General features: G+C 40.1%; 1 protein-coding gene across 4 annotated transcripts in view; it reads left to right on the top strand.

The window, feature by feature from the left end:
* The first annotated feature begins 614 nt into the window (after positions 1–614).
* Positions 615–20619, top strand: part of SNX9 (sorting nexin 9) — a 60800-nt gene continuing 40795 nt past the window's right edge. For 2 of the 4 annotated variants that reach the window (XM_069010599.1, XM_069010598.1), the window contains exons 1-3: positions 15090–15163; positions 15275–15349; positions 19264–19350. In XM_069010599.1, coding sequence (XP_068866700.1) covers positions 15116–15163; positions 15275–15349; positions 19264–19350 — 210 coding nt within the window. In that variant the 5' untranslated portion in view covers positions 15090–15115. Of the gene's footprint in view, positions 996–15089; positions 15164–15274; positions 15350–19263; positions 19351–20619 lie in introns of those variants that run through there. The other 2 variants (XM_069010601.1, XM_069010600.1) reach the window with 2 other exon arrangements.

The following is a 20619-nucleotide window of genomic DNA, read 5'->3' as shown; positions in this document are numbered from 1 at the left end:
CTACCTGCCTCCTAGAGCTCTCCCTGGCATTCCTGACGGTTACACCGTGTATTTCCTTCTACAGAAAGGAAACATCTGATTCCAGGCCAACCACTACACATACACCAACGAGAAGCTGCACTTTTTGGATGGTGCAGCACCTTGCGTGATCTGCCACTGTATTTTCATATTCCCTTTCTTTTAGCCTCCCATCTCATCTCTCCTGCAGGCTGGAAGTCAGGTAGGGTCACATTTAGTTTTTATGATATGGTCGTAGAGTGCCCAGCAGGAATGCTACCGACCTTGAGCAGCTCCTTGGTGCTTTTTACTGCTGCTGTGCACCAAGACCCGGCTGAAACAGGTCAGGGGTGACGCACAGCGCCCTGACAGCTGCGGATGGAGCATGGGCGAGGAAAAAATTGCTTTCCTTGCTGTACAGTTGCTTTGAAATTTCCGTTCAAAGGCACCCGAGGGGCACATAACGCCTTCCTGCGGGCTCTCTTCCCCACGCGAGCGAGAATTTGAGGCCAAACTCTAACTACAAAGCGGAGCCTTTTAGGGCACTGGGGGTGGGGGAGGTCCGTCTGCCCCCATTGCCCCCGGGACCGGCCGGGGCGGCTCCCCCGGGGATCACCGCAGCGCAGCGGGTGCCTCCCTCCCCCCGGCCCTGACAGAAAGGCTGCGGGCAAACAGCTCCGCCACTTCCCCCGGGTGCCGAGCCGAGCCGAGCCGGCGAAAAGGCCGGCTGAGGTGGGGGCATCGCGGCGCGGCCACATCAGCCTCCGCCTGCCCAGCGCCGGCGCTCGGCTGCTGAGCCGCACAGCGGCCCCCAGGAGGCGGCGGCGGCGGCGGCCGGGGGACGCTGAGGAGGAGCCGCCTGCGCGGCCCAGCGGCGGCAGCGGGCGGGCCGGACACACCGACCGACCGATCGAGCAGCCGCGGCACGGAGAGAGGGAGGGAGAGAGGGAGGGCAGAGCGGCAGCGCAGCCCGCGCCGGCACCGCCATGGCCACCAAGGTGAGCAGCGCCCGGGGGTCGGGAGGCGGCGCCGGGGCGCCCTCTGCGCCAGCGGGCCCGGCCGGGCGGGTGGGGGTCCCGCGGCGGACGGGCTGTGTGCCGGGGGTCGGGAGAGCCGCTCCCTCTCCGGAGCCTGCCCCTCGCCGCCGGCCGCGGGAGGGAGGGACGGAGGGAGCGCCGCTCTCGGGCCTCGCCGCCGCTGCCCGGCCCCTGGTCGGGGCTCGGCGGGGCAGCGGCGACTGCGGGGCGGGGGAAAGTTGTTTTTCTGCTGTGTTTGTGCCCCGCCGTCCCCACGCCTCGGCGGAACGACCGTAGGGCCGAAGAGCCGCCGGAGGCCGAGGGTGCTGCTCCTGCAGCCCGGGCGCCCCTGCCCCGCTTCCACCGAGCTCGGCGAGTGGCGGGGCGGTGGGAGAGGCCTCGGCCACCGGCGGGCCCCGCCGCCCCGTCCCGGCACCGGCTGCCACGGCCCGCTCGTCCCCCGCGCCGCCGGCCGCCCCGGCGCCTTAGGGCAGCTGATGCTGACCCCCTCGGTGGCATCCGGGGGTGGCTGTGCTGTGTGTCTGGTGGAGTCCAGAGTCCGCACTGTGCGACCGCTTAAGAGTAAGCTCTGATTTTACACAAGAAAAAAAAAAGGAAGTTAAATTGTTCAGTTCTTCAACAGTATCTGCTACTAATGCAACTGTCAAAATTAGCCCATCCTATCTGAAAATATCTAAATAAACAATATTTGTTTACTATATTGGTTGATGAAAGCACCTCGGCTTGTGTAGGTGTGAGTTAACATCCACCAGCAACTCATCTGTGACTTGTCTAAATATCTCAGGGAGACTTTTTTGGTATTTGAAGTATTACTTTGAGTCACCTGATTCCACTAGCGTGGCCAGCTGTTTAAAAAACTTCCTTTTACTGAGGCGGTTCTCACACAGTGCACTATTTTGTGTTGCACTTCTCAGTGCTGAAGAAATTCCACATTTTTAACGTGTCAGATTTAATGTATAAGTAGCTGTCTCTGTAACCATGTAAGCTGATGGTGGCTCATGTTTTAGTAAACTTTTTCAGAAGAACAGAGAACTTGATTTTAGGATTCAAAATCACTTAGGCAATTTAAAAATACAGTGAATATAGTCAATATAGTGAAATTTATGTTCCTTTTGAGCTTTTAGAATATTGTTGATAGATTTGGTTTTAACATTGGTGGGTTCCACTAATTTATGGGATGTGTGTATGAGTAATTTTTAATCAATCTTGTAGATAGCAAGAAAATTACTTCTGGTGTGCATATACTGCATAATACGCAGTATGTTAGGCAGATACTGTACTAAATCAGTTTACTGTTTCTCTGCACGCTTTGAGGTGCAGTATCCTCATGGGATCCTGTGTTCTGTGCCGAACACATGATCCATTTTATTCATACATTTGGAAACATTCACTTTGCTTTTCTTTAAATATTTTTGAGACATTGTGGTCCCAGACGGAAGGGCGTATAATTTCTGACTTCCTAACCTGGACTGGCTTGAAATCAGATGGTGCAGTTTTTTTCATCCTACACATTGCAAGATATGGTAATGTACTTTAACTTGAAGGCTAAAATTGGTAAGTGGTAGTCAGTAAAGAGTTGGTATTTTATTATTATTATTATTTTCTTATGCTGAAACTGAGAGCAGTACTGAAGAGCTTACTTAATTTTCTGTGAGCTCTACCGGGGAGATGGGTCCCTCTCTGCAAACTGCCCTGTTTTGGATTGTAATTTGTTCACGTTGTGCGAACGTCAGCTGTAGTAATGGATACATTGTTTTTTTGAGCAGTGTAAGGGCTGAAAAAACAGTTTTTAGGAGCTCAGCCAACAAGCCAGTCATCATTTCATTTCAAAAGTAAATTTTGTTATTTAAATTGTAAACAAACTTCTCACCTTCTGCTTCTGCACCTTCAAAATTGCCTCTTTTTGAAAGAAATATGCAAAGGGTATTTGTATTTTACACAAAATGTTAACAAAACTAAACTGTAGGTAGTTGTCTGGAGTATAAATTTTTTGAGCTTTAATGGTGTCAAATCCTATATAGCTGATAAGGGTGACTGACAGTCTGGCCTGGCCTATGCTGTATGGGCTGTTAGCACTTCCTGTATTAATTCCTGTTTAAACTAGGATATACTTTCCAAGGAAGGCTGGGGGCAAATTCAGTCTTGATTTGAATGTTTTCAATGGTGGAAAATTCAGTCTGTCTTTTTTTTAACATCAACTCTCTTGGCATTAATCCTTCTTTATTTTGAATCTGAACTTGCCCAGCTTCTGTTTTCAGCTTTATCATTTTCTCTACAATATTTACAAATGCTTGAATCTAGGTGTTAAATTTTGTGAGGATGGAGGATGCAAACAGGGATTTCTTCCATAGCTAGTTTGTAGTCCTTAGCCAGTTTTCTTGCTCCCACTTTGATAAACAGCCATTAAATTCCTAGAGTTTTTCTGTATGAAGACATGGTCTACAGTTGTGTAATGGACTCCTCTCTGTACCATTCAAAATCAGTGCATTTCTTACTGAAACAATAAAAGCTTTTAGGGGAAAGGACTACTATTTTCATACCAAGAAGCCTTTACTGATGCTTTCCTAGTATATTTGTTAGCTGGCAATTGGTATGGAGTCTTTTGTCAAAACAGGTTGGGGTGGCTGTAGGCCTCAAGCACTCTGAAGGCTGTGGAGGCTGTGTCTGATGCTGTGAGCTAATCTAGCAGTGGCCATTGCTCCTTCTCCTTTCTTGCTCCTCATCCCATGCTGTATGTACACCCCAGGAGTCTACTCCAACACTTGTCAGGCCTGTTTTTAACCTATAGTAAGTTGCTGAAATAGCAAAAAAAAATTACTGAATGGAAGCAGCAGAGCCATTCCTCCAGTTCTAGGGAGTTGCAGTAGTTGAAAGTTTGCTCAGAGCTGATACGGAAGATTGGGTGGGGTGGTATATTTGGGAGGGGGAGACTTTCATGAGGAATGGTGGAAATATACATGGGAAATGGAGGATCTGAGGCTTCTGGAGGCAGTTCTTTTGTTGGCTAGGTCCTTACTGTAGGTTGGCAGTGGATTTTGTGGTTTGCTCAAGGTTACATGCTCTAAAAACTGAAACAAGTGTTAAACCCTATCCAAATAAGAAAAAAAGAAGATTGTTTAGGAGCATTCCAAAGTTTTACAGTCATTTAACTGAACCTGACTTCAGAGGTAAAGCAATTTCATGTCCACATTTAAGAACTGATGCTTTAAGCTAGATACTTTTATTTTGGATGCTTCCTTCAGAAACAGAGTTAATCTTACTAATTCTTATTTTTTAACTGTGTCACAAATGATGTCAGAAAGTGCCTGAACCTAAAAAATTTTCAAAACTTGGTCACAAGGAAGATGCAGTTTTGTAAATGTCTATCTGTCATAGTTGCTTACAAAAGCCACAGATGAGATTGTCATTCTTCTATTTGTTCTTCTGTGATTTCTTTGGCCTTTCCTATTCCTTCCCCACTGGAGTTTGCCAAGTCCCAGCTTTACTCGTGCCCTTTCTTTTGTTTTTGAGCTTCATTGAATGGGGAGAGGTAGAAATGTCAGGGAGAAATATGCTGGTTTTCAAACAACATTCTCCCTACCTTAGCCTATTTTTAAACGTATTTATTATTTTAACATGTAGGCAAGTCCTTTTCTTGAAAAGGCTGATCTTTTGCCATTTGTTAAGCCCTGATTTCGGAAGGAAGTGATGTTACTGAGAGAACGGGATAGGCTTATGGGCAAGACAGTTCTTCTAGAACCTGTGCTGCTAACATGTGGTGAGAGTTTTAATTTAGAAGTTGAAACTAGGAGCTGATTTATTGGAGTAACATCATTGATGTTGGTGACATTGCTTTCCCAAGAGAGGTATTTCATAAGGCAGCTGTTGATAAGCTTAATGAAGTTAGGCCCCTCTCATTGTCAGTACCAACAGTTTTTTCTTTATAACTTTAGGGGCACTTACATTCCACCATTATGTTCTTGATTGTTCAATGGTTTGTCTACTTTGAGGACTCATTTATCTGGTTCTGTTTTTAGGACTGGGCCCTTTTTTATGGGAGATGAAAGCTTAGACTGAAAATTCTGTTCTTTAAAGATGATACAATGTAACAGTACTTCTAAAACAAGGAAATGCTGTTCAAGACTTTCTGTCCATCTAATCGTGTTGGATTTTCTCTTGTGAATATCACTGGCCAGGTATAGTTGAATTCATCATGGTTCTTGCAGTTGTGGTGAGGGAAGGTCATGATTAACATATGAAAATTTCAGGTAGGGAATGGTAATAACACATTAGACTTAAAGATTATTATCCTTAAGTGTGTATTCTTCCTTTCATCTTTCTTTTTCATTCTCCACTGCTCTCTAAGCAGTGTAAGGCTTCCCAAAGAAGTCCCACATTTTCCTTTATACCATCACAAATCTGTATGTTTTCATTATGAGTTGGTCAGAAACAATTCTTTGTTCTGATTTGCACTGGGAAGTGAAGCACCCCTCTGTGCTAAACCCTCCAAAATACCCAGACTTTGTGTTCTGTTAATCTACACTCCGTATTTTCCTGACTTTGGAAGTAGACTCCTCTCGCAAATCCATCTTAAGGGAAGATTCAGTTAATAAATCTTAACACATCTGTGAGTTGGGATGATCCTCTAGTGTGCAGATCACGTCATAATCCATTCAACATGTTCCATTATCTAAATTCAGCAAAACAAGACATAAAGAAAAAATGAGATCACAGTTGATCTATATATGTAGGATGTGATGGAACAAAATTAGTTAGGTGAAGTAATAATTTTGATTTTATGGTCTAATCATGCGAAATGTTGTTTGGGTTTTTTAGGCAATTATTAAGTAGATGTGGGGATAGTTCCTAGGGCTTTTTAGATTATTTTGGTTTGGTGGTTTGTTTTTTAAGGGGCAATGAGATAGCTAGAGAAGGTGAAAATGTTTGGTAATGCAGATTGGCCACAGATTCCTGACCTATTGGAGGAGTAAGATGTTAGGATGAACGTGAGAACCAATACGGTCGTATTTTATGAAGACACAGGTTTTCTGTTCTTTTGTCTTTCTGTCAGGCCTTATGCTCTTTTAAAGGTTCAGTGATATGTGGTTTGTGTTACATTACAACAATTACCAGTTCAAGGCTTCTCATTTCTGTGCTGGAAAGCTGGAGAGCTGGTAAGACTGTGTGATGCTGTGCTTGAGTAATGATTCCTCTGACTCAGTTTTTCAAAGTTATTTTGGGCACCTAGGCATTGAGTCATCAGAGACTCATTACCAGAGGTCATCATTTAAAAGCATGATTACAACAGCTAAAGAGAAGGAAGTCTGGTATCAGATGTCATAAGCTACATCTGGTTTATAGATTCAGGGTTTCAGATTTTCACTCTGGCAGAATTTCTCCGTATATTGATTTTATTTCAGCAATAAGGCTTTACAGTTGACTATAGCTTCATAAAAAAGTTTATTTTATTCCATTCTTTCAAGGTTTTCCTGTGAATTATCTTCCTCCTCAGATTTTCAGGTCTTGAAAAAACTTAGAAGAGTGTATGGATATTCAGTAAACTCCTCCTTATTTGATTAGGGCATCTGCCAAATTTCAGAGTTTACAGAGATCACCAAGGTAAAAATAATTTGAGAATTTTGTGATTTCAAATATGTGGGTTCCCTCCTGTATTAAATTTACAAGCAATTGCAACATTGATGGTGTAGGAAGCAGTCTTGCAAAACATTTTAAAAGCAGGTAATAGAGAAGAGACTGTAAATAGTGGGAGTGATTTGTTTCAACCAGCCCTGCAGTAGGACAGACGGGCATTTAGATATCTAGAATTATTTCAAGTAAATAGCTATTGCAGTGTTCTGCATTTAAAGCTAAACCTCTTCTATTTCAAGGCATGTTTCACAATTGCAATTGCATCCAAACTCACTTGACACTTCTCGGAGGGCTGAAAATCAGAGCTTGTGCTTTTATTTTCTTTAGTTGTATGGCTGCTTTCTCAGCAGTTTATGACTGGAAAGGAGCTTCCCGAGTAACAGAAAGTTCAAACAACAGAGCAATCTTGTACTTGTCCAAGAAGCAAAATTCAAGTGCTACTGAAGAGAAAAAAAAAAGCATATTGCTTACTGGAAAATTTAATTTAAACTCTGAGCCTTATCACTTTTTTTCCAAAACAGTCTTTATCTTTGAGCTTCATATGAATAAGAAACCTCTGTTAAAAAAAAAAAAAAGACATTTAAGACCAGAATCATTTAACTTTGACAGGTAGTCATCTGTGAGACCCACAGTAAGGGGAGAAGGGCACAAGGGACAGCTCTTCTTGTAGGGAGCTGCCATTATGCAGCCTGACCCAGCTGTTGTGTAGTTGCGAGGAGGCATTCAGGACACGGCAAGATATGAAGGGCACATGAGCCGTCCTGGGCACTGCTGGTAACAGCGTGTGTGCTCACAGAAGTGTGCTGGGTAAAGTCAAACCAGCGACTCTGTGTGTGAACATGTTTTTTGTGGGTAAAAGCTTTATTTCCTCCTGTATTTTGGAGCAGCTCTTCCCCCAGGTCCTGCCCCTTAAAGGAAGCCACTATGCAGGAGGGGTTTCCAATGTGCAAAATAGGTGGCTGGAAGGAGGAGGAGGTGGTGAGAAGATAGGCAGTGCAGTTTGTGGGAGGTCTCTGGGGAGTCCCAGCAAAACAGCTGCTTCTGGGGAGAGGCAGCCATGTCTGGCCTGGGGTTTCTGCAAGTGGGACATGCCCAGGTGAAATCATCCAGTCCCACTCTTGTAAAAAAGTGGGACTGGTGTACAACTGGTTGATGGGTGTTCTTTCTTACTACTTATCATTGAGTTACTGACTTCTGCTCTGCGCTGCCATCTGCTCCGCCTTGGCAAGGGAACTGTTGTGCTTTTATTTTGTATATTCATATGGTATCTCTGTTTAAACACAGTAGGTTTTGGACTTGCTTTTGCTTTTCCCAGCCTTCTGAGACTGCAGTTCTCAATGTTCAGAGCAAAAATAAGTTGTCATCTCAATTCAAACAAAGTGTTTGCTTTCCTGGTTGATAGAACAAAATGGCTAATTTTAAAGATCAGCCATAAAAATTGTCTTAGAATAGCTTTAAGCTGTTTCTCCCTTCTGTATGAGGATTTTTTTTCCCACTACAGTGATTATATAAGTGGTTTCCAGAAGAAAGACTATTGATATAAGACTATTAGATTTATTGTTTCTTCTAGTTCTGATTTAAATTCAAGTATTGCCTGGAGAGCCTATACAATTCATCTTTCTGCAGCAGTAAGGTGATGACTGATGAGGTGCTTCACTTCACCCTATATCTTCCTCAGATTTGAGAGTGAAGCTTAAATGTTTTATTTCCTCCACTGCATTAGTCCTGTTTTGGCGGGTCAGGGTTTAATTCAGTAACTGCATATTGCAATTACATAAGATAATATAATGTAATTAGTGCTTACCTAGTTACAGCACAGTTCTTTCAGCAGGATTGTAATTTCCTTCCTTAATAGCCCTATACTTTTCTTCTGAAAATTATTGCTTGTGGAATACAAAATTAAGCATCTTCCTTGTTGCAAATAACTAGACCACAGTCTTGGAAGTTTGTATGAAGGTTGTTGAATTACATTTTTTTTCTCAACAGCTCTGTCACATTCTGTCAAGCTGCCAAATTTTCTAGTAATTTATGAGGAAGCAGAAGTTCTAACTTTCTTTTCAGACTTTTTTGATGCTTTCTGTCACTGTAAACGTTGCTGGTACAAGAAAAGTTTGTGAGGTGTCCTGTCAAACTTTAAATGTTGCATGACTAAATCCAGTTCTGTCATTCATTATCTCTCTTTTTTGTTTTGTTTTGCTTTTTTGATGCATCTGTCCAGGCATTCTTTTTCTTTTTTTTTTTTCCTTCTTTGTCTTAAAGTGGGATAGGCCACTGGTAGTGTTCACATTGCATTAAATTGCAGATCATTAATGTCCAGTTCAAGTGCTGGGTGTTCTCTGGCCAGGTCTAATGACTGAGCTTTGCTTATCTGAGCTGCCATTTATCATGAAATGAAATTTGTACTTTTATAGGGTCTTGTACTTTTCTACGCTGCCAGTAGAAAAGCCTAAAATAGCTGTAGGCTTGGATACTTTAGAACCCCAAAAATGTGAACCTTGCCCATTTCTAGAGTAAAGAAGCTTCATCTGATAAAATGGTAATGCATTTATGTTGGTGTAACAGTTTCCTCACTTGTGTTCATAAACTATAAGTAAACATAGGCTTTCACAAAGCAGTGCTTCTAATAAGAACTAAGAGATAACAAAACATTAGTATATTGGTTAATGTTGGTTACTCAAGTGACAGAGAATTTAGCAGAATTCCATGTGGAGAGCTCATCCTGCTGCGTTTCAGATTCCTTCCCAGCTGCTTTCAGTGAGCATGCTATTGAGCACGTGTTTTCCTATTAATATTTACCAGTGTTTGGGACTTCAGAGTAGTACAGCTATTCCATTTTGTATTTTATGGATGAAGTTTTATTTGAAGTAATATCATTTTAACATGCACTTAGTTTGCTTTGCCGGGTATTCGTTTGTTTATACTGTGCATGTGGTGTATTGAGATGCACAATGTATAATAGTGCGCTGAGTCTGTATCTAGTGCTTGAAGTTCACTAGATAACCTTCGCAAAACTTTGTCCCTCTCCAATTATTAGGATAATTTCTAATTTTTTCTGATTTCTGGTCTCGTAGAGGCAGCACTATTGTGTGACTACAAGCTGTCTTAATGAGTAGGTCACAATGTGGCAATTTTTCTGGTGAATGCTGCTGGATTTTTCTGAAACCTTCACATCTTACTGGCTTTGTTCTTTGGGGACAGAACTGTGAGGGTGCAATACTGATGGCTCTAAAGTTTCAGGCAAACATCAGGGGACTTGGCACAGCAGGCTTCTGAAACATGCCATTAAGTATTGGTTCAGCAAACAGTTGCAAGTGTTGCAGTTTGATTTCAGAGACGCAGCGATGATAAATCTAGGCAGCAATTTTAATCACACTTGAAATAAATGCATCCTGCCTAACATCTGTAAATACAAACCCGTGCTGTACTTACTGCAGTTATTACTTGCTGTAGTCGTGGTGAAACTGGAGTTAATGTTCTCAAATTTGAAATTGTTGAGTCCCCAGTTTGTCTGAGGATCTGGAAAAGGTTGGTATTCAGAAAGGGAAACACGGGGAAGTCTGGGCACTTGGAGCAGTGCAGCAAATTGATTCTGAAAACGATCTGATATCACTGGAGCTCCTCACTCATGGTAGAAGTTTTTGCAGTACATTTTTAACTGAAAACTGGTTTATAAGTAATATTTTAAACAAGAAAAAAGCTTTTTAGGTGCTTAACCCAACTGAAAGCTCAGATGTGATTCAGGGGAGTATCTGAGTCAGTATTTGGAAATATCTCTAAATCACATGGGTGTCTTGAATGTATTTCTGCAACTGAATTTCCCTTGCTTCAGTATTGCTTGGGTGCATGGAGATTCTGTTCTTGGGTCTGAAAATACCCCATAAATAAGTCAGTATGAACACACCAAAAGGTAACCAAGCACCTCTTTTAATAGTGCATGATAGTTATTCTGAAAATATCAGAATTTGAATGCTGCTTTTTTAAACCACTGAACTGCTTATAGATAAATCTCAGACTTTAACATTTTAAAGCACTGTTGTAAATCTGGAAAACATCGCAGTTTCTCTTTGCTTTTTTTCATGCTCTGTGGCATGTTTATCTACCCACCTGAGTTATAACTGCATGGAAAGAAGCTATAATTTGCTTTAACACCTTAAGATTTTAAGATCTGTTATATTCTAAGACTTTTAAGAGATCTTAGTCATATAACCATTTTAGACCTCATTCTGCATCAATGACTTTTAGTCCCATATGCTTGAGCTGAACAAGAGGCCTCCTGTGTAGGAATTCACTTGAATGCAAGTTCTTGACATGCATTCTGCCTGTAGTGGTGGCCAGGAGCACATTTCAGTGGGCTTTGGGGTGTACTGATGTTTGCTTCCAGGTAGACAGCCATAAAGAAGGTCATGTTCTGTGAATCAAAAATAAAATGTGTAACAAAAAATGAGTGGGACTAGCTTGAACAGAGTTCAGGTGGTCTTTCATGACCAAAAAAATATTTTCAGCCAGACAGCGAAGTCCTGTGTGGTAGATCTGAAGAGCTAATCTGTCTTCACTGAGTAAAGCCCAAGTTGCTGAAGAGGCTAGTAAGCTATTGTCTTTATTACTACAGAAAACATTTCCAAGTCTCTTTAACACTTGAAAACTTGCCTAGACACTTCTTTCTTACACAAAATCATACAGAAATGGTTTCAAGATAAGCTTATTACACTTTTATTCTAATTCTAGAAGCGCCAGTAGTTTAAACCACATGCATGTTGGTGGGAATTGAGTATTGCCTTGCTGTCCCTTACCCTATAAAGGCTTCAGACTTTGTATTTTGTACTTTTTGGAAACTCTTCATGTTTTGTTATCAATTCCAATATGAGATAGGCCTTTTAATCCAGTGTGAATACTTAATTAAATACCTGCCTGAAATATTGTAGGCACGTGCAGCTTCTGAGGCTGAAGAGATCTCCTCGTTCTGCATCTGCCTGCAAGCATGTTTTACTAGCAGGAAGAAGTGATGCAAGTCCTTGTTTCTTAGCTTCTTGTCTGTGTTTAATTTCCAATGTGCTTATAGTCAGTATGGTTGACTTCAAATTATTAGCTGCAGGCTAGTGAGCTTATTTTTGAGTTGAAAAATTGTTCAGAGGAAAGTGAGCCAGCGGGTCAAGAGACATTTTTAATGTGAATTTGTAGAGTAATGTGAGGATCCAGCAGTTACAGCTGGTGAGGGAACTTGGAGTAATGATACCTGGATATTGTGATCTCTCTTCATCCAGAAATGGAGTTCTTTACTGAACTTAGTTTCACTTTTTGGATCATTTTGCTTTAATTCTGATGTTGCTGAAAGCAGAACAAAATTGTATTGAAAAGAAATTTAATACTAAAGGGAGATTTTAAATAAACAAGTAAATTTTATGTTTTGCTTATTGTTTAATAAAATCATGGTATAAAATGTTCCAGTTTCTTCAGACTAGTTTTCTAGGCAGATGTTGAGCACATACACAAAAAGTGATGTCTAGCACTATACAAGCAATATACATTTTCTCCAGTTGCTCTGTATTAGTTAAAAAGATAAAATTGGTGTCTCTTCTTCATAATAATAAATCTTTATCACTTAACTGGCAGTTTCTCGTATAATGTATAATCTCTTGAATTCCCAAGGTACTGTTTCTGTAGAAGTCTGTCTTAGAAGACAGTGTCCCTAGTGTCCTCTTATGCTTCTATTGTCATTTTTCAATTTGTTTCTTGTCTCTTAAGAAGGCCTGTGAGAGAAACATGTAGGCATTTCTTTACCATAGGCAGAACAGAGAATAGCTGCCTCTCCAGGCAGAGAGTCATTGGCACTTGAAGAGCCACTTGATATTTCTGCATAGGCTATCCAAATGCACACTTTGCCTTGCAGCCTGATAGAGTGTGTTTGAGGGACTAAAATGAAAAGGCGTTTTTTGTCAAACCGTAGCCCCAGATGTTTCCTTTATTAGTGGTTTAAATGTTTTTTATACTTTCAAGGCCAGGCTGGATGGAGCTTTGAACAGCCTGGTCTAGTGGAAGGTGTCCCTACCCATGGTAGGGTGGTTGGGAAAAGATGATCTTTAAGGTCCATCTAACCCAAACCATTATGTGATGCTGTGATTCAGTGTTGCAGATGATGCAGTGAAAATCTCTTCAGACTTGGAGTACTTAGCTTTTGAACAAGCTTAGATTTCAGGATAAAGGGCAGGGAAATTATTAAATCTGCCTAAATGTTAGCCACTGTTGGAAGAAAGCTGGTGTCCTCAGTCTTCTTGAGATGGGAAAGGTGTGAGGGGCTCCTGTCTGTATTCCTGTATTTATACTGTTTTTCTGGACATTTTGGACACCAGCTCTTTTAAACTTGCAGTATTCTTTATGATATCCACAGTGGAACTTAGCATGTGTTTTGACCTGTGGAGAGTTTTTTCAAAGATGCATTGATTAAAACATGGCAACTTAAGTTGTCCATTTGTGAATGGTGAGACAAAACAATGGCTAAGCTGTCATTTAGATACATGCCTACCCTATGTCTTACCTGGACCTTCACTGGTGCAGTGAAGACAGCAAGGGATTTAATGCTTCTGCTTCAGCTGATAACAAGTCAGATGTCTTGCACTTGTTCTAAGCAGTAAAATACCTAAAAACCAGTAGTTTTTTACAGACAGTAATAAGAGGGCAAATTGCTGTGAAAGATCAAACAGTACAGAAAAAAAAAGCAAATATAATTTTAAGTTAATTGCCTGTTGTTTGCAGAGTATTGTCACTTTTTAAATTAAATGCTTCATTTTGAACCTTTTTTTGGATGTAATCAAAAGATACTGCCAATTTCTGACCTGGTGTGTTTGCAGCTAGGTTTTTGTTTTTATTATTTTCTTTCTGCTTTCTCAATTTCTCTAATCCTGAGATCCCAACCTGTATTCCAGGTATGCTATTTCTGTTTTGTTCTCTTAGAACTGCCCTTGAGAATGAATATTTTATTTCTAAAAACAGTATTTGTGGGTAAAAGTTATTCTGAAAAAAACCTAATACAAGAAACCTCACAAAAATGTATTAAAAAACAAAAACCAAACCCACATCTAAATAACCTATAGAAGAGAACTAATAAAACAAAGTCTGGGAAGAAAGATAGGCATTTTTGTCTTCTGTGCTTCCAGGTGTGATCAACATACTGCTTATCACTATTTCACAAGCACTGGATTTCAAAGGCTTATGCTTACTAGACCTACTCAAGAATATAGGTATTAACTGAAGCAGTTTTGTAGCAAACTGTTCTGATGTTTATTCATAACAGATGTGTTACTGGAGTTACTTGAGGTGACCAAAAGCCCTTTGTTGTTTATCCCAGCTGAAAGCTTAAGCTGCTATCCTGGAAGAAAAGTTCATCTTCTTACTGACACAGCCATTTAAAATTTTAGGACTTGACTTGTTTAGAGCCGATGCTAATGATTAACTTTTCTTTATTTTTAATTTTTTTTTATTTTGTTTTTGGCATTCTACCAGGTTTCCCAAATTACATTTTCTGCTCTTCCAGTGGATGCAGATTTCAGAGTAACCTGCATTTGTCTGCCTCATATGCTTCCCAAAATACAGAAATACAGAATTTGATCCTCTTTCTGTGAATATGGGAACTGCTGCCACCAACATAAAGTGTTGCCATCCTGCTGCTGTGATACAGCAGTTGTATTTGTGACAGTGGCACAAAGCAATTGAAACCTGTGAATCCCTGTCTCTTGACAAGAGCAGTGCAGGGTGGTTGAAGCACTGAACTGCTGAAGTGCTAACTGTGAAGAGGAATGTGTGCTGTTATGGGAATTTCATGCTATTAAACTTCTGTAGGTATTTCCTTTATACTATTTGCCACTGCCAGGTGACCAAGAAAAGTTGTGTTACAAGTTTCCTAAATTGTAACACATGGTTGAAACAGATGTTTCTGTAGAAGTCTGTCTTAGAAGACAGTGTCCCTAGTGTCCTCTTATTGTCTTTTTTCAATTTGTTTCTTGTCTCTTAAGAAAGCCTGTGAGAGAAACATGTAGGCATTTCTTTACCATAGGCAGGATAAAGTAATTACAGGTGTAACACAAGATCTCTTTCTAATACCAGTGAAGTCCTGTGCACACCATTTTCAAAGATGTGTCCAATTTTTGAGTGGCTTCTCCAATTTTTGTGCAATAAAGCATACTTTGTTGCAGAACTGTTGTGTTGCAGTCAGGAAGTCCAGCATTACAAAAACATTTTGCTTCAGAAGTGTGAACTCAAAGAAAAAGCAGTAGTCACCCTCTGTGGGTTGTTGATCATTGGTCTCAAGGAAGGCTTGGGCAGGGAAGCTGTTGTAAAAGCTGCTCTGAGCACATCTGATATGCATTAGGTGTTAGCCTGTCTGCTTATGGCTGGTGAGGAATATACAGGGGCTTTCACTGTCCTTCTCCATAGCAGAGCTATCCTGCAGGTGAACTGCAATGCAGGAGAGTATGGTTCTGTGTACATCAGGATTGTTCAGTTTCAGGGTAAGCTGCTTTTCCATCTCAGCCTAGCCTTGAGTGAAACATCTTGGAAAAGGCAGAAAGATTCTTCTCATGAGAAATAGGTGTTTCTGTTGCTTTATCACCTCTTTCAAGGTTCTGGGGGCCATGCAGCAGGAGCCAGTGGATCAGGATGTCTACAGAGATCTTGGATACTCATCTAGTAACTTAGTTAAGTGACAATGTAACCTTTCATTGGAATTTTATTTTAATGACTTTTGCTAGGCAACTTCCTTCTCACCTCATTTGTGCTGAAGAGCCTTAAAACTGACAGGTATAGTTGCCTAGTCTTATGTTTGCTTTCAAAAATAAGTTGGCAAATGCTCTTGGTTTTTTGTTGTTGGGTTTTTAATATTACAGAAAGAAGAGGGAAGTGCTCAACTCAGACAAAAGTAATGGAGGAAAGCTAAGTCTGCTCCAGGCCTGCAGAGGAATAATACTTTCACTAATCTACATGCTGCCTTTCAGTGTGAGGAATCTTTGGTGTTTTAATATTCCTAGGCATGATTCCATCATAATTCTAAAAAGACAGTAATAATGATTGCTTGCAGTGCTTAGAACTTCTCAATGTTGGGAGGCTTCACACTGTGGTAAGTCAGTAAATCTGTAAGTTGGGAAACTAGTCTAGTTGTATAACTACAGCAGGTAGAACCATCTCTGTAACACTGAGAATTGCCAGTTTCCTTTTTATTTCCTTCTCTTTATTATGATCTAAATATCTATATCCATACTGCTGAAGAGAGAAATTTTCCTTTACCTCTTACTGGTTTCCCCCATCTTGGACTTGTAGAGAAAACTGCTGGCTCCCTCTCATTCCGGAGAAACTGCAATATATGCCAGAGGTGCAGAGATGCTGGGAATCAGAGAGCCCTTTCCCTCTTGGCATGTGCTACTGCAGGGTTCTGCTTAATCCATGCCAGCCTTTTCTCACATGAGGGAGTATGAGATGAACGTCAGGATGTGTTCCAAACTCCCAGTGCAGATGTTCTGCTGCCACCTGAGCAAAGAAAGCAGGGTCAGCAGGGGTTTTTTCTCAAAGGAACTGACAAAACCACTTCAGAATCCAGAATTGTTTGTATTTTGGAGCAGAGGTGGTGGTGGGAGAGGGAAGATATACATGCAACCAGTAAAAGATACTAATTTTCTTATAGCTAGTAGATTTATTAATGGTTCTTTCTTGTTTTGCACGTTTGCAGTATTCTGTAAATGAAGCAGTGGCCTTTATTCCACTAACAAAATATTTTAATTTCTGAAGTTCCTGTAACTCTTGGACTGTTTGATCCTTTTGTATATGATCAGAAGTAAATATGAAACACAACAGTTACTGTAACAGTTTTTTTTTTTTCTAAGCTGTGTTTTGAGGAAGATGTGTTTGTAGTGTTCATTCTGTGACTTGGAATTCATCGGAGATTCCCATTTTATGAATATTCAAAGTGTCCCTAAGCTTAGCTCTAATATTCAGTGTGTATATTGCAGTGCCCAGGAGCTAAAATCCTTTTCTTGTTAAATGCTTTTTTCCATGCCCATTTGCAATTTTGCATGAGTTGCAAAGATCTGTCTTTTAAGTCCTATCTGCTACTTGGACATAATATTTATGGCCAGTAAGAAGGAAAAAGCTTATTGGAAAGTCAAACCATTTTCCCTTTTATAGTATTTTGGAACTGATTGTCAGAAATTTAAATAGCGTTGGGGCTGATGTATCTGCCTAGGGAAAGGGTAGGGGGTTTTCCATTGTTAACCATACACTTACTGATTGAGAGAAAACGTTTAGTCACTTTGTGTTACTTACTTTGGAATCGGTTGAGTTTACACTATTTTCCCCATTAAATCTCAGCCGTAGGAGGGTAGTGTTAAAGTTTACTTTCCAGAAGTTCTTAAGGTCTTCATTTCCAGCCTAGGCAAGTGAGCCTAGAAATGCAAGTGAAATGGAGAGTACTGGCAGAAAAAGATGAGGAATGTATTTGACATGTCAATATACAAACCAGATTTCAGATGTAGCTCATATTCTTAATGCTCTGTAATTATCCATTTCTGTAGCATTGCAAATCTCTCTCTTTTTTTTTTTTTTCCAAGTTGTTAAACTGCAGGAAGCAAGGTTTGTTTGTAATTTTTTTCCCTGTCTTCTACTTTTTCTAACAACTTTTGAAACAGGGATCCAGAGCAGGTGACTAGGTGGACTTTGGCATAATGACTTTATTATTCTATAGATCTCTTGTTTTTTCCTTCTCTACAAACGGAATACTTCAATTTTTTTGTTCTGAGTAGCTTTTATTTCACTGCTGTATCTGGAGAATCTAGTATTTGCATCTTTTACTGGACAGAAATATATTTTACCTTTCCAGTCTGGCCATTACTGGGGATGTTTTGCCAGTTTTTCTGAAGGCTGATAAAATTTATCTTTTGCCTTTGTCCTGGTAAACTCATCATTCCTGTGAATAGAATTCAATACTATGGTGTATTACTTGAAAAAGGCTCAGAAGACTCCCTGGTTAAGAAAGCTGCTTTCCCCTTGATTCAGATGCCCAGCATCTGAGTTAAATTGACTTGCAGAAAGTGGACAAATTTTGGTAACCTGCTGTAAAAAGGACATGTTCAACACCTCCATCTACTGCTTTTGAGGGAAGAACTCTGGAGAGTGGTGCTTTTTACACCCCTGCTTAAAACATTCTTGTATTTCAATAGGTGCATGCTGCTTCTCTTCAGTTTACTTTTTAAGGAAAGCAAGGCAGCTTATTCTTATATTTCCATGGAGGCCAGATGTCTGCCGGAAAGAAAGAAGTCAGTTTCATTATCAAACACAGTTTTTGCCTCTTCATCTCAGTTTTGCATGGCATAATCTGAAAGTGCTGAAAGTCTCCATTCTAAGGGAGAAGCTTTCATGCAAGGGAGCGTTCAGAGTGCTTAGGACACATGGTTTTCTGCAATGCTGTGCTGCTGTAGTGGAGAAGACCAAGTATTTGATTTGTTGGGCACATGGTTTGGGATTAGATTTGTCAGCTGAACAGCTGAAATGTGTGTTTTTTTCTCAGATCTGTTTTTATTTACACTGAAGTAAAGTATCTTTTGACCAGCCAGAAGGATTTCCACATGCTACTCATGAAATTAAAATGGGGGAGGAAGTTCTGTTTTCCTCTGGTTTTATGTCAGAAGATGTGTATAGGTGAGGATCATAACAACATCCAGTTTTGAGACAGGCAAGACTTGATGGTGAATGTCTGTCCTTTGGTATTTTTTTACCTATCACATAGCTTACTTTCAACAGAAATTATTTTATTGTCTCCTTTGACAGAAAATATTACTTTTTGTTTCATTTTTTTTTCTTCCCCTCACCCTCGAAGTACAAGAGGGGAAGAAAAAAAACCTCACTGCTGTACACTGAATGATGTTATTAGTAAAACCAAGTGTTTCAAACATTTCTTTATGTGGTGTAGTAGCAGAGTCGGTGCTCAGCAAAGCCTTTGTGTATCTAAACACTTAAAATTAGGTTGGCTTTATTTTTCCCTCCCTCCTCATGCCAGATATAACAGACCTACTGTCACTGCTTGTTTCTGCATTTGCATAGTTCTTCCCATACAGAGTCTCAAAACATAATTTCACATATTACATTTTATGCACAGCAGTGGTTACTTACATCTGCAGTTACTTTTTTTTCTCTGAATTGCTTGCTCTATGAAATACTTCCCTTTAACCAAATTTGAGTTGGAATATGTCTTGTATTAAAAAAAAAAAAAACAACAAACCAACTGAATTGTTTTCTAAAGTTAGAAACCTTTCCTTCTTCCCCTGGAAAAAATTGTACATATAATTCTGGACATGACAGAGAACAACCAGTCTTAAGTCCCAGTGGTAAATTATCCCCAAGAAGCTCCACGTGAGATTTTATCTTTTAAAGTTGTTGTTACTGTTGAGTTTGAAGTTCAGATCTAGGAAATGTCAGCTTCCTGTGTGCTGAGTTGCTCTTTGTACATTCAGCCTTATCCCACTTACTATTTCTGTAAGTTAAGGATAATTTGTGCTGATAGTTCCTTCATGAAATCTTCTACATAAGCTGGAAGTTTCACTGTTGCATTCTTTTCCACAAACAGGCTCGTGTTATGTATGATTTTGCTGCTGAGCCTGGAAACAATGAGCTGACAGTCAGTGAAGGGGAGATCATCACAATCACCAACCCGGTAAGAAAACTGAGATGGAATCAACTTCAGTGCACTTCCCTGACCTACTTCTACCAGCAAATGGAAGAAAAATGGTGCTGGGTGACATCTGAAAGCCCTGGCTGTCCTGCCCCAAAGAATTAGCAAAAAAACTGAATACAAAGAATTTTCTAATAAACTTGTGGAAACAAATGCAATGTTTTGGAGGATAGGACCTCCTCAAACACTTAAGAATGTGCTTGGCTTTGTTTTCCTCTAAACAGAGCTGAGAGACAAGGAAGAGGAAGGAACTAAGGATGGTGATATCCTTTACATCTGAAGTCCTTGTCTTTTTTCGTGTGTGCTTAATATTGCCCGTTTTGTGTGTATGTAATCTTTCAGGTGTTTGCCACTTGCATTTAAATGTGACATCTAGCTCACTTCTAGGTTTTGAGTTTCTTAGTCAATGATTTCAGCATTCCAAATTTGTTAAAGAACTCACTACAAAAATTTGTTACTGGATTTGTGTGTCCTTTCATAATTAAAGAAATACGGACAAGGTATAGGGAAGAAACGGTGACAATACTATCATAATGCTATCAAGGCATTAAATGAATAGGACTTGAGCACTGATTTTTGATTTATGTGCACATTTTGAATTTCAGTGCACTTTAATTGTTGTATTTAATTCTTACCCTTGGTAACAAGGTATTAGTTGATTCTGCTTTGATTTTTGTGTAATGACTTAGTGAATAGACTTGCCTTTTAAAACAAATACAAACAAAAACTGCCTGATCTTGAAGCCATATTTTATTTATCTGTTTGTATAGAACACATGGATTTTGCAGAATAAACTTAATTCTTTGAATATCCTAGTCATGTGTAATCCTAATAATTTTTAGTTTCACTGATCTTAAATACTTGAAGCAGATATTTAATAGAGCCAGCACCCTCTTGGATAGTGTGCTGTGCTATTGCAGGGGTAACATTTTCATTAAAGTCAGGAGCTTAATGCCATTTCACAAAAGTAAGACTAAATGTAAGTAAATAGATCACCACATTTAAGCTAGTTCTCACTAGCTTAATCTGTGGTTTAAGGCAGTATACTCAAAACCAATTGAAACTTTATTTTCTGCTGTCCATGATAAATTGCCACAAAGGCTCTTGATCTTTTTTGGTATGATTAGATGGCAATAGCATAAGTCATGCAAGTCCACTGATGATTGCTTTTAAGTGTAGCAGCGCAAATAAGACTTCTGGCTCAAGATGTCATTGCTCTTGCAATTTAACAAAGCTAGTTGAATTTATAAT

The sequence above is a fragment of the Aphelocoma coerulescens genome, chromosome 3 (assembly GCF_041296385.1).
Source record: "Aphelocoma coerulescens isolate FSJ_1873_10779 chromosome 3, UR_Acoe_1.0, whole genome shotgun sequence".
NCBI classification, from domain to species: domain Eukaryota; kingdom Metazoa; phylum Chordata; class Aves; order Passeriformes; family Corvidae; genus Aphelocoma; species Aphelocoma coerulescens.
The sequence above is the reverse complement of the archived record's forward strand: the minus strand, read 5'-3'. Positions and strand labels throughout refer to the sequence as shown.